General features: G+C 36.7%; 1 protein-coding gene across 2 annotated transcripts in view; it reads right to left on the reverse strand.

The window, feature by feature from the left end:
* Positions 1–11,757: 11,757 nt before the first annotated feature.
* LOC150077310 (NAD-dependent protein deacetylase sirtuin-3-like) overlaps positions 11,758–12,372 on the reverse strand; it is a 193,772-nt gene continuing 193,157 nt past the window's right edge. For both annotated transcript variants that reach the window (XM_090386290.1, XM_090386289.1), the window contains one exon: positions 11,758–11,866. In XM_090386290.1, coding sequence (XP_090242416.1) covers positions 11,766–11,866 — 101 coding nt within the window. In that variant the 3' untranslated portion in view covers positions 11,758–11,765. The remainder of the gene's footprint in view (positions 11,867–12,372) is intronic.

Here is a 12,372-nt window from a genome sequence, read left to right on the forward strand (position 1 = left end):
AACCCAATAACACTTTTTTTTTTTTTTTTTTTTTTGTAATGCTGTTCCAAGTCCTTGGAAGTTGAAAATTTTGCTATTAGCATTAGCATTAGTAGAGGCATTTGATGCAAGAAAGCAAGCTTATGCAGCATCTGCCAAAAAAAAATAAAAAATAACCACTTCCACTTCACCCCTCTGTTCATTCGAAATACGTGGTCAGCTGAGCCTTAAATTTATTCAGGCTATCAACCTCCATGACAAGGGATAGAAGTCTGTTCCACCAACCAACCACCCGCTGGCTAAAGGCAAATTTCCTCACGTCTATCCTACATCTGTCTTTCCTCAATTTGAATTTATGCCCTCTCAGGTGATTATTCTGAGCAAGATGAAGAATTCTATCAGCACTGAGCATGCTCAAACCATTCAAGGCTTTATACACCTCGCTGGTGCCTAGTCTCCAGACACTGTAATTTGCAAAACTTAAGCCTTTCTTCGTAAGAGCACCCCTTTGTTCCATTCACCAATCTTGTTGCCCTTCTCTGTACTCGTTCCAGCATCTCTACATCCTTCTTGAAATGAGGCCTCCAGACCTGTATACAGTACTCTAGGTGTGGCCTGACCATTGCCTTATACAAGGGAATAATCACCTCCTTATCCTGCTAGAAAAATTCCGATAAATCATCGACAATACACCATGAGCTATTCTTGCAGCCCGTCTGCACTCCTCAGAAAACTTCATATCTGCCTGCACAACCACCCCCAGGTCCCTTTCATTCTCTACCACTGTCAGTGTAGTACCACAGAGTTGATACGTTGCTCTGGGGTTGCTGTTTCCCATATGTAGTACTTTACATTTGTCAATGTTAAACTTCATTTGCCACCTCTCAGCCCATCTGCTCAACCTTTACAGATCCTGTTGCAGTAGCATAGCGTCAGTAGTGTCCTTGACAACCCTGCCAACCTTCGTATCATTTGCAAACTTGGACATTAAGCTTGATATACCATCATCAATATCATTCATAAATACAGAAAACAATAATGGACATAATACTGAACCCTGAGGAACTCCACTAATAACATTAGTCCACGATGAGCAGTGTCCATCGATTACCACTCTCTGCCTTCTCCTCCTCAACCACCGCTTTATCCATAGCAGCAATTTGCCTCCAATGCCACACTGCTCCAATTTGTGCAGCAGTCTTCCAGTCAAACAGTATCAAAAGCCTTTCTAAGATCCAAGTATATAATATCAAAGTTATTCCCTGCATCCAGTTCTTTTGTGACTGCATCATAGTATCCAATCAAATTGGTCAGGCAAGACTTCCCCTTAACAAAACCATGCTCCGTCTGAGCTATAACTGAAGTCTTGTCTAGATATACTGCAGTGCTTCTTTAACCAGTGCCTCCATTAATTTTCCGGGAACAGAAGTTAAACTAACAGGTTTATAATTACTTGTGTCGCCCTTTGATCCTCCTTTGTGAATTGGGGTTAAATTTGCACATCTCCAGTTCATGGGTACTTCCCCTGAGTCCAAGGAAGCTCTCATAATTATGGGTTTGCTTACTTCCTTTGCTGCATCCTTTAATATAACTGGATAGATCCCATCCATCCCAGGTGCCTTTCTTGTATTTATCTTCAACAATCTCTCCTCCACTTTACTCTCAGTTATTACAAGATTCTCTAGCTTACTGCTAGAGTTGAATACACCTCTGGCATTCCCCTCGCTGAATAACACCTCATATGTGAATGTCGATGCAAAATATTCATTTAGTTTGTTAGCTACCTGAGCAGGATCATCAACAGTTGACCCATCGATATCAAGTGGACCAATGTGATTCATCCCCTTCCTTCTAGAGTTTACATAAATAAAGAAGTCTTTGCTGTTTTTCTTTGCTTCCCTTACCAAAGATTTCTCGTAATCTGCCTTCGCCTGGCTAACCTCCTTTGTAACTTGGTTACAGATCAACTTGTATCTATCATAGGCTTCTGTGTCACGTGTTAATTTGTATGTATCCCATGCATATTTTCTTTTCTGCCATATGTCTCATTAGTTCATCTGACATCCACTTAGGCCTAAACCTTGAACAATATTTCTTAGTTGGTATGGAAAGCCTAGTAGCTTCCAAGATAAGTTCTTTGAATGCTTCCCATTTTGAATTTGCTGTTGGTAACATCATCAGTTGGTCCCACTGTATAGAATGTAAATACTGTCTCAGTCCATCGTAGTCGCCTTTACGAAAGCAATAACCCTTCCCTTTACCCCTAATGGTAGTTACCTCTTTGAGTAAATCCCACTTCAGCACACTGTGATCACTGCCACATGGTGGTTCATTTACCTGCAGATTCTTAATGCATGAAGAATCACTACTGATAATCAAATCAAGAGTATTACTGCCTCTAGTTGCCTCCCGAACATGCTAATGTAGAAAACAATCATCGAATAAATCCACAAAAGCCTTGCTAGTGTGTGAGTGACCAGCCCCCAAATTCCAGTCAATATCTGGGAAATTAAAATCCGCCATTATAAGACTCTCTGATTTACTGACCCACTCTATTTCCCTGTACAATTTCTTATTATACTCATCGGAGTCATTAGGCCTATAGCACACTCCTACTCTCAATTTTGATCTCCCAATGCTTATGTCACACCAAACTGACTCGACACTGCTCTGTCCAGCAATGTCGACTGGCTTCACTTCCTTTGATTTTCATGTATTTCTTAACTAATAGCATAACCCCTCCTCCCATCCTATCCTGTCTATCCCTTCTGTAGACATTGTACTCCCCAAATTCCAGTTCTGCATTCCTTATATCTGTGTGACACTACGTCTCTGAAATCCCCACAATATCTGCCTTTGATGTTTTGAGCAATACCTCAAATTCATCAAATTTATTTACTAAACTCCTAGCATTGGTGTACACACAAGTATACATGCACCTGTTCTTTTTCTTTGCTACCCTAACACAACCCACGTGTTTACTTGTACCCCAATGATTCCCAGCAGTCTCTGAAATATCCTGCATCTTATTTTCTAGGCTGTGGCTCATTCCAATAGAAGCAGTGCAAGAATCTCTTTCACCTCTGCCAGTAGCTACTGGTAATCTATTAGTCCTTGTATCCCCCCAATCTAACAGTTTTCCGACCCACCTAACACTGCCTCGATAGCATCAGCAAACATTTTTGTACCCTTTCTATTTAAGTGTATCCCATCCGTGTAGAAACAGTCTCTCCTGTTAACAAGTACAGACCAGGCTGAAAAAAATTCTACCCCTTGAGCCCTGCACAATCTTTCCAGGGCCGAATTGATTGACAGGGCTCTCATCATATACTCCCTCCTATCGTGTCTGGGCAGAATTGCAGACACTTTCAAATTCAACCCTAATTGACGGCTTTTTTTCAACAGTGACCTGTACTTGTTAAGTAATTCCTCCGGTCTCCTACTCTTAATATCATTAGTGCTAACGTGTACAACTATATGACCTTTTGTGCCTTTAACAGATGATATCTGCTCTACAAGGTCATCAACCTTTGCACCTGGCAGACATACCCTGGTCCTGTTCCACCTATCCTTTTTACAAAGCATGTTTCCCGTTTCCCTGACAATAGAGTCACCAACAACTACTAGTTCCTTTGGGACCAGCGCATTCTGACTTGGGGGCTGCCGCTGTGTTGCGTGATGACCAAGTGCAAGCTCTGGCATTGGTGTGGGCAGCTGAGAGCTTGATGGGCCCCTCACTTTTAATCCTTCGAGGGCTTTTAATCCTATATTACTAATTTTAATCCTTTTTCATCCTCACTTTTAATCCTATATTACTAAGCTATTGATCTCTCATATTTCATGACCTACCCTTTCATCGTTATCATATGTTCCCATTATAAGAATCAATTTTGAGCGCCTTTGTGATATTTTTCTAAAACACATTTCTGGAGGTCACTACCATAAAACAATAAAAACAATTTGCACTTTCTGGTTTATTGGGCTTTTCTGTTAGTGCAACTATTATAAATGGGTAGTAAACACAATCTTATTGCGTTTGCAATAATATCCATAACTGCAATTATGTGGGTTTTTACGCTATTATGGTGAAATGTGTTCCCTTCACTGAAATCTTCAATCATATAAAAAACAAATTTTCAGAAACTTCTTTTCATTCCTATTTATGTATTACAATGATGAAGAGAATGAGACCAATGAAAAGTGAAAGTGGTGGTAGTCCCAGGAAAGAAATGAAGATGAAAATGATTAAGAAGTACGAAGCAGGACAATGTTTGTCATCTTCTCTGTGCTGGAAAAAAATGTTGGATCGAACTTACGTTGCCAAAGAGGAAAATACAATGTGGTTTCAAGGCATCGAAAGATAGGGCCACTATCTTGCTTGGGTCTAATGCATTGGGAGATTACAGATTAAAACCAGTGTTTGTGTACCATACCATTCTGGAAATCCACATACATTTAAGGGTATCAATAAAGCTACTCTACCTGTGCATTTCCGATCGAACCAGAGAGCATGGCTAACAATATCTCCCTTTGAGGATTGGTTTAAATGCTGCTTCATTCCTGAGGTAGAAAAATATTGTAAAGACAATGAAGTTCTTTTCAAGATTTTGCTTCAATTAGATAATGCTCCTGGACATCCTACACATTTAGATGATTTCAATTTGAACGTGAGTCATATTTCTAACGCCAAACCGACTTCACTCATCCAACCTATGGATCAGGGGTTTATTTCGAATTTAAAAGCATACTATTTAATCAAAACATTTGCTCAGGCATTGTCTGCAGTAAAGGATGAGAAAAAGTTTACATTAAGAGACTTTTGGAAATCTTACAATATTTACCATGCCATCTTAAACATTAATAAGGCCGGGGCAGAAATTACTAAAAGTTGTTTGAATGGAGCATGGAAGAAAATATGCCCACGGCACATGAAAGGCTTCAAAGGATTTGAAAAAGATGAATCATATGAAGAGATTACAGATAAGTGTGTAAAGGTTGCAGAGCTACTTCAGTTGGAGGTTGATGCCAAAGACATGGGGGAGTTAATAGAGGAAGAAGAGAAGGAATTATCTAACGAAGAACTTATGGACTTGCAGGCAGCGATAGTGAAAGAAGAAAATGTTGACAAAGCTCAAGATGAACCAAATGAGGAGCCGAGATGCTTCAACACCAGAGAGAGATGGCAATGGCATTTCGTGAAATTGCATTGGCAATTGCGAGGTTTGAGAAGATGGATCCCGACAGTGAACGATTTTTAAAAGTTAACAGAAGGATATGCTTGCTTGCTACAAAGAAATCTATGGTGAAAAGAAAAAAGCCACCATCCAGTCATCCATTAGTATGTTCTTTTGTAAGGTTGAGCTGCTGACCCCTTCTAAATCTCCACAGCCCTCAACCTCCGCAGCGGCATACTTATCAGCTGAAAATGTCAATTCTGGCAATGATGTTCGAGAGGTAAAACTTACTGACATTATGCCTGTCTCCTCTTTTTTTGTAATTTTATAATTTTAAATTTCACGATTTTGTAATTTTTCCTGCACAAGATAAAAAATTGAATAAATACAATAAATAATTCTATTTACATGTTCATCAAACATTTCTTTTTTGATTCAATCAATTCAGCGAGTACTGCACAAGCATGGGTAAATTCCGACTTACATAGCATTCTGCAGAACACAACCCTTACATAAGTCGGGGAGTTCCTGTATTACGCTATTAATGTTGTAATTGGTTTTAAGGAGCACTGGCAACTAAGACCATATTGCTCCATGTATATTGGCTGTAAATTACATGTATTCTAAGGCTGATTTTGTTTGCTGGAAGAAAAATCTGAATTTCCAGAAGAAAAACCATGCTACCCGCACCTGAAACTAACTCAGCCTTGTTGTGAAAAAGTGCCATAAAAATTCCTCCCATCATCGGGTCTTTTCCACCTGGTGTGGGGAGAATGCTGTCCCACCAACTGTGCTACCCACGAGGGTATGTTACACCATCAAGTTTTCGTTATTAAATGTATACCGTTTACAAAATCGAAAAAGGCCAATAAAAATTCCTCCCATCATTAGGTCTTTTCCATCCGGTGTGAGGAGGATGGCAATCCTACCATCAATGTTACCCACAAGGGTACATTACGCTATCAAGTTTTCGTTATATGTATTACTTTATGGAGTTTCCTTTACATTATCTAGTTTATGCTATATCATTATGCTTGTAAATTTATAAGTTAATTATAATAGCTAATAAAATTATCTATTAATGCCAACCCACGTGATTTGAACTTAAAGCATTCTATTATTACCTTTTGCTTCCACTATACAACCTCTGGCAATGGTACACAACACTACACATCCTTCCATTCCCCGCACACTTTTTAAATCTGTGGCCTACACAGAGTACACAATGCGAAGATGGGAGAAGCCCCTGGTACCACCAGACAACTAACACACTTTGCACTTATACACCCTCTGGGATTAATGAAATTCCTGGAACTTCCCTTTGTATTATATGGGCAACTTTATCTAATGTGGAAGAAATGGCCTTGTAACTATACACTGTTCCTAAACAGAATTAAATTTTCTGAAAAGAATATGCTATTTAATAAAGACCCGTTAGGTTTGATGGTTTGAATAGATTGTTTGTCACTTTTCAGATCATGGACTTTCTGATAACGCCTGAAACATCACTGAATCCACTCGCATACTTGAAAAAAAATGTGCAACAAGCTTAACCAAATTCATTTAGATTATCTAGTGCTTGCCATATATCTCATTGTAGGACTCCAATGTTCATGCCACCTTGGCTAGCCCTTCAACCTGTTGTACTATAACAATCAACCTGGTGAGTATGGGCTTGGCACACACACCCAGGGTCCTGAGCTGGATATCATCATCATTCTTCTCTTTCTTGGTGATTTCCTTCTACTTTTGTGTCTCTCTCTCTCTCTCTCTCTCTCTGGTAACTCGGGAATTTTTTTTTGGCTGGTGCAGCATAAGCCTCAGGCTTCCTTGCACCATATAGCTAATAATAATAATAATGTTCCAAGAAGTAATAATGGAAAAGGTGAAGAAACAACTATAGCAACAGTCTTCTGATAAATAATTTGCCTATTCCTTTCTGATGTCTTAATTCCTTGGTAATTTTTTGATTTGTCTGAGTTCAAATGTTTCTCTGTAATTCATATAAAAATTCATCCTTAATTCCTTACTTCTAATTTTGTCATTTTCATGGAATTTGGTTTGTACCTTAATTATTAAGTTTTGACTTAATAGCTGTCAACTTAATAATTAAGTTGACAGCAAAATACTTCCCTTTACCCGAAGACTATTTATTTTTTTATCAAGTGGATACTGTCCATCTTAGCCTGAACTCTTTTTCACCTAACAAATCCCTTTATCCTTTGGTTGATGACAACCCTATTAGAGGGTAGTCAATAATTCTCAATCCTGATTGATCATGCTCTTTCTTGTACCATAAAAAACAGATGTGCACCCCCTCCTTTTCTCTCTCAAGAATTCAGGTAAGGCTTTGCACAATCTTATTTATTTGATAATCCTTTAGATTTTCACTTGCATATTCTCCCTTCCCTTCAGAGTTAACACCATAATTCTTTGCATGTTTTTTGTGCACCTCCTTTCTATAACACCAAGTGGTCCTTGTGTTTCCAAATTTAAATTCAAGTCTTCTCAATATTCCTTGTAGAAAATTTCTTGTAAAATATCCTTTGTAATTTTGTAAAGAATTTAATTTAAAGTAATTAATTTATTTTAACTTAATGTCAATATTGTATTAAAATTCATAAATGCAACTTCATAAAGCAATCCTGTTGTAACCATAAAGTTCCTAATCCCATTTTTTTCATGTTTTTACTTCCTCTATAGGCCTGATAACAGGGTTCAGTTAAGCCTCAAAACGTCACCAAAGTATTAAGTGTAAATTGATGTGATTCACTTCAATAAACATTTAAAACTATATCACATGGCATAAAAGTGTTTTTAATTTCCTTTAAATCATAGTTAATGGCTAGCCACAAATCAACCCCCATTCACACAATTAGAAATTCATAATAATTTTGCAGTTGCTGGGTGCAGATACAACAAAAAAAAAAATTGCAAGTAAACCAGTACCAAATCATAAACCATTTGCTTCTGTAGAAGTTTGAAGAGTAGGATAAATGCCTGTAGGATAAAAGAATTAAAATGGGGGCCCATCAAGCTCTCAGCTGTGCAATTCAATGCCAGAGCTCACAATTGTGCACTGAGCAACACAGCAGCAATCTCCAAGGCAGAATGCACTGATCCCAAAGGAGTTGATGACTCTATTGTTAGGGAGATGGGAAATATGTTGTGTAAGAAGGATAGGTGGAATAGGACTAGGGCATGCTGCCAGGGACAAAAGTAGATGACATTGTAGTGCAGATATTTTTGAAGGGCACAAAATGTGATATTGTTGTACATAATGGCACTAATGATATTAAGAGTAGGCGAGCTGAGGACTTACTTAACAAGTAGGGCAGTGTTAGGAAAAAGATGCAAATTAGGATTGAATTTGAAAGTGTCTACAATTCTGCCTAGACTTGATAGGAGGGAGTACACGCTGAGAGCCTTGTCAATCAATTCGGCCTTGGAGAGAAGTGCAAGCCTCGTGGAGTACAATTTTTCTCAGCTTGGTCTGTGCTTGTTAACTGGAGAGTGTTTTTACAGGAATGGATTACAACTGAATAGGAGGGGTGTAAGAATATTTGCTGATATTATCAAGGCAGCGATAGGTGGGTCAGAAAACTGCTAACTTGGGTGGAGGATACACAGACTAATAGATTAACCAGAGCAGCAGGCAGAAGTGAAGGTGATTCTTGCATTGCTTCTTTTGGTACCTGCAGCAGCCTGGAAAGCAAGGTGTCTGGGATTTCAGGCCCTGATGTGGGTCATCATGAAAAAAATAAATACATGGGCTGTGTTAGGGTAACTAAGAGTAAGAACATGTACATGCATACCTGCACATACACTAAAGCTAGGAGCATTGTAAATAACTTTGATGGATTTTAAGTACTGATTAAGCCATCAAATGCAGACATTGTATGAATAGAGGAAACACAATGTCACTCAGATATAAGTGATGCTGAATTTGAATATGCAGAGTACAATGTGTACAGAAAGGACAGACAGGATAGGAAGGGAGGGAGGGGGTATTATGCTGTTCGTTCTTCTTCTTCTTCATGCGTCGTTTCCATCCAGGAGGTTGACTACCACGAGTCTCCACCAGTTTTGCACGGTCTTCATAAGAAAGATTAGTCCATTCCTCGTGCTGTTCATTAGGAAACACACAAAATCTAAGGCAGTGCATCAGTGACATGGGTAAGTGCAATGTTAAGTCAATTTTGTGTGATATAAACACTGAGAAAACAAAATAGTAGGAATGCGTAAAAGTGCATTATAGACCTAATAACTGTGATGGGTATACCAAACAGCTATACAGAGAAATAGAGTGGGCCAACAAATTAGGATGTCTCATAATGGGGGATTTTAACTCTCCAGATGTTGACTGTATTTTGTGGGTTGGTCATTCACACACTAGCAAGACTTGTGGATTTCTTGGATGACTTTTCTAGAGCAGCATGTTAGATAGGCAACAAGAGGAAGCAATACTCTTCATCTGGTTATCAGCAGTGATTCTACAAGCATTAAAGAACTGCAGGTAAAAGACCCACAATCACAGTACTAATGTGGAATTTAATTATAGACACAACTACTGTAAAGGGAAAGGCTTTTTTCGTAAGGGTAAGAGGTCTCAGACAGTTTTTAAATTGTGCACAGTGAGACCACCTGATGATGTTAACATCAGTAAATTCTAAATGGGAAGCAATCAAAGAAGCTACTAAGCTTTTCTTACCAACAAAGAAATACTGTTCACAGCTTACACCTAATTGGATGTCAGATGAACTACAGAGACATGTCGCAGAGAAGAAAAGTGCAAACTGCGTATAATTTTTTTTTTTTTTTTGGCTGATACTATATAAGCATACTTGCATCATTCACCATTACTACTACTATTACTATAACAAATGGTTGCCACATGATATGAATAAATGCAGACACGTTTGTCAGTGACTCAATTTGCAATATACATATAATCTTCAATTTCTCAGCTATGTTTTGGTTGCACATGATCATGTGTTTCATGGAATGAAATTCTCAGTTCTACATACAATTATCAGTACTCGTTAACATACCTTTTCCTTTCATATTTGATGAAATGTTCTTGTGAACAGCCTTATTGGTTTTTATTTTTTTTATCAGCAGGGCATATTTTTTTACCAGGAATGGCACACCTACATTTTCTCCAGAACACTGCGGGAACTACTGGAAGACATACCCTTTGAAAACTGGCTGAGGATGTGGATTATGCATGACAGTGCACCAGGCTATTTCTTCTTTTTTTATTAGGCATACTGCCTGTTAAGTTAGGAGATCATCCTTCCATCTTCTTGGTCTCTCTACTTCGTTTTCTGATGGGTATCCAGTTCTTTACTATTTTTTCCCGCCTATCACCCATCCTATTTATATGTTTTTCCCATTTTTTTTTTCTATTATATATCCATTCATTAATAGGTTGTATTTTACATTGTTCCCTGATTTCCTCACTTTTAACTTTATCTCTTAGTCTTTTATTAGTTATTTTCCTTAGTGTTTTCATTTCTATAGTTTCATTTACTTGTTTTATTTTTGCTGTTGTACCTATTGTCTCAGCTGCATATGTTATTATACATCTTACTATAATAGTCTTATATATTTTAAATTGAGCATCCCAATTGATTTGGACTATTCCAAATTATATCATTTAATCCTCCCGATATTCGATTCATCTTCAATGTTTGTTGTTCTACTTCTTCATGAACTATTCATCTGTATTCCTCGGTAGTTAACTTTCATTATTTGTAGTATCATTTTCCTTTCTAATTATAATTTATATCTGAGTGGTTCTTTTTCTGTTGTTAGGTTCTTTGTTTTCTCTATGGAAATTTACATATTATACTCTTTTGGTGATATTTCTGACTTTTGGAATATGGAGTAAAATAACTGGTGGATTTGTCGGAATGGCTATTACAATGATAACAATATCATTTAACCTCACAACCTTAGATTACTTTGTCTTAAGTCACATAAAATCCAGTGTTTTTCTATGCATATTAACATGTAAGATGAACTTAGAAACTGTATTTTGTAAGATGCTGAAACCATTAAGAAAAGTTCCAAAACAATAAGACATCCTAGGGAATCATAGATTCATCACATTGAATGCTGTATTAAACAAAATGGAGGTTGCTTTGAACAGGTGCTTTAGAGTTTTCCTTTTCAAGGTTTATTTTGGTTTCTTTTTGTTTTGTTTTAATCATAAATTTATGATTAATGTTTAATATCTCGTAAATAAAGATATTTGAGACATGTTTATGGGAATATTTCTTCATATTTTTAGCTGTAGAATAAGCTCCTACATTTGCTCATTGCAATTTTAAAATATCCTATACATTAAGGTACTGAACATAAGTATAATCTTAATATTAAAATTTTGATAATAGTAAACATGTGCAATAGTAACAGTATGTACCAAATTATGCAATGAAAGAGAAACTTTTGTTTGCTGAATGAATATTACAGAAATCTATTTTGGTTAATAGTTTTTAAAAGTAGCTTGTGTAATTTATCATCATAATATACTAGAGAAATTTTATATAGTTATATTCTTTCAGAGTATATAAAAAATTTATGATCAATTTCTGTTACATATAACATCTATTTCTGGGCTAATGCTTCTGTTTCCTTCATAATGGTAGACAAATCTGTGTTCCATCCTAATTTGTCAATCAATTTTTTAACTCCAAAAATTATATCATCTGTGAAAATAAAATGTAAATTTGATCAAAATCATATTTATTATTGAAAATTATATCAAATTTTAAATGAATATTTCAGTTATTTAGAACAGATTGTTTTTAGTAACTTGAGCTGAGTTTAGCATATGCTAAGGGAGACAAGCTCATAGAATGTGCCCACCTAGTAAGTTCATGAAGGAGTGAAATGTTATTTTTATAAAATATTCTGCCTCAAAGGGTTTTTTTTTTTTTTTTTTAATATAACTGCCTTTAGTCCTAGCAGTGGTGTGCACTGTCCATCTGCACATGATGTGGTAATTATTAACCAGTTACAAAAATAGTGGCTTCAAATCTGATGGACTCCAAATTTTTATTTTTTATTTTTGAAAAATGCTTTTGGTTTTCATTTGAATGCTACTTGGAATTTACCAATGTTTGACGTTTTATTAATACATTGCAATACTTTTTAAGTGTAATTTACATTTTTTAATGAAAAATGTAAATTACACTTAAAAAGTGTAATTTAC

This window comes from Mastigoproctus giganteus, chromosome 12 (assembly GCF_048544385.1).
Source record: "Mastigoproctus giganteus isolate SK-2022 chromosome 12, ASM4854438v1, whole genome shotgun sequence".
Taxonomy (NCBI): Eukaryota; Metazoa; Arthropoda; class Arachnida; order Uropygi; family Thelyphonidae; genus Mastigoproctus; species Mastigoproctus giganteus.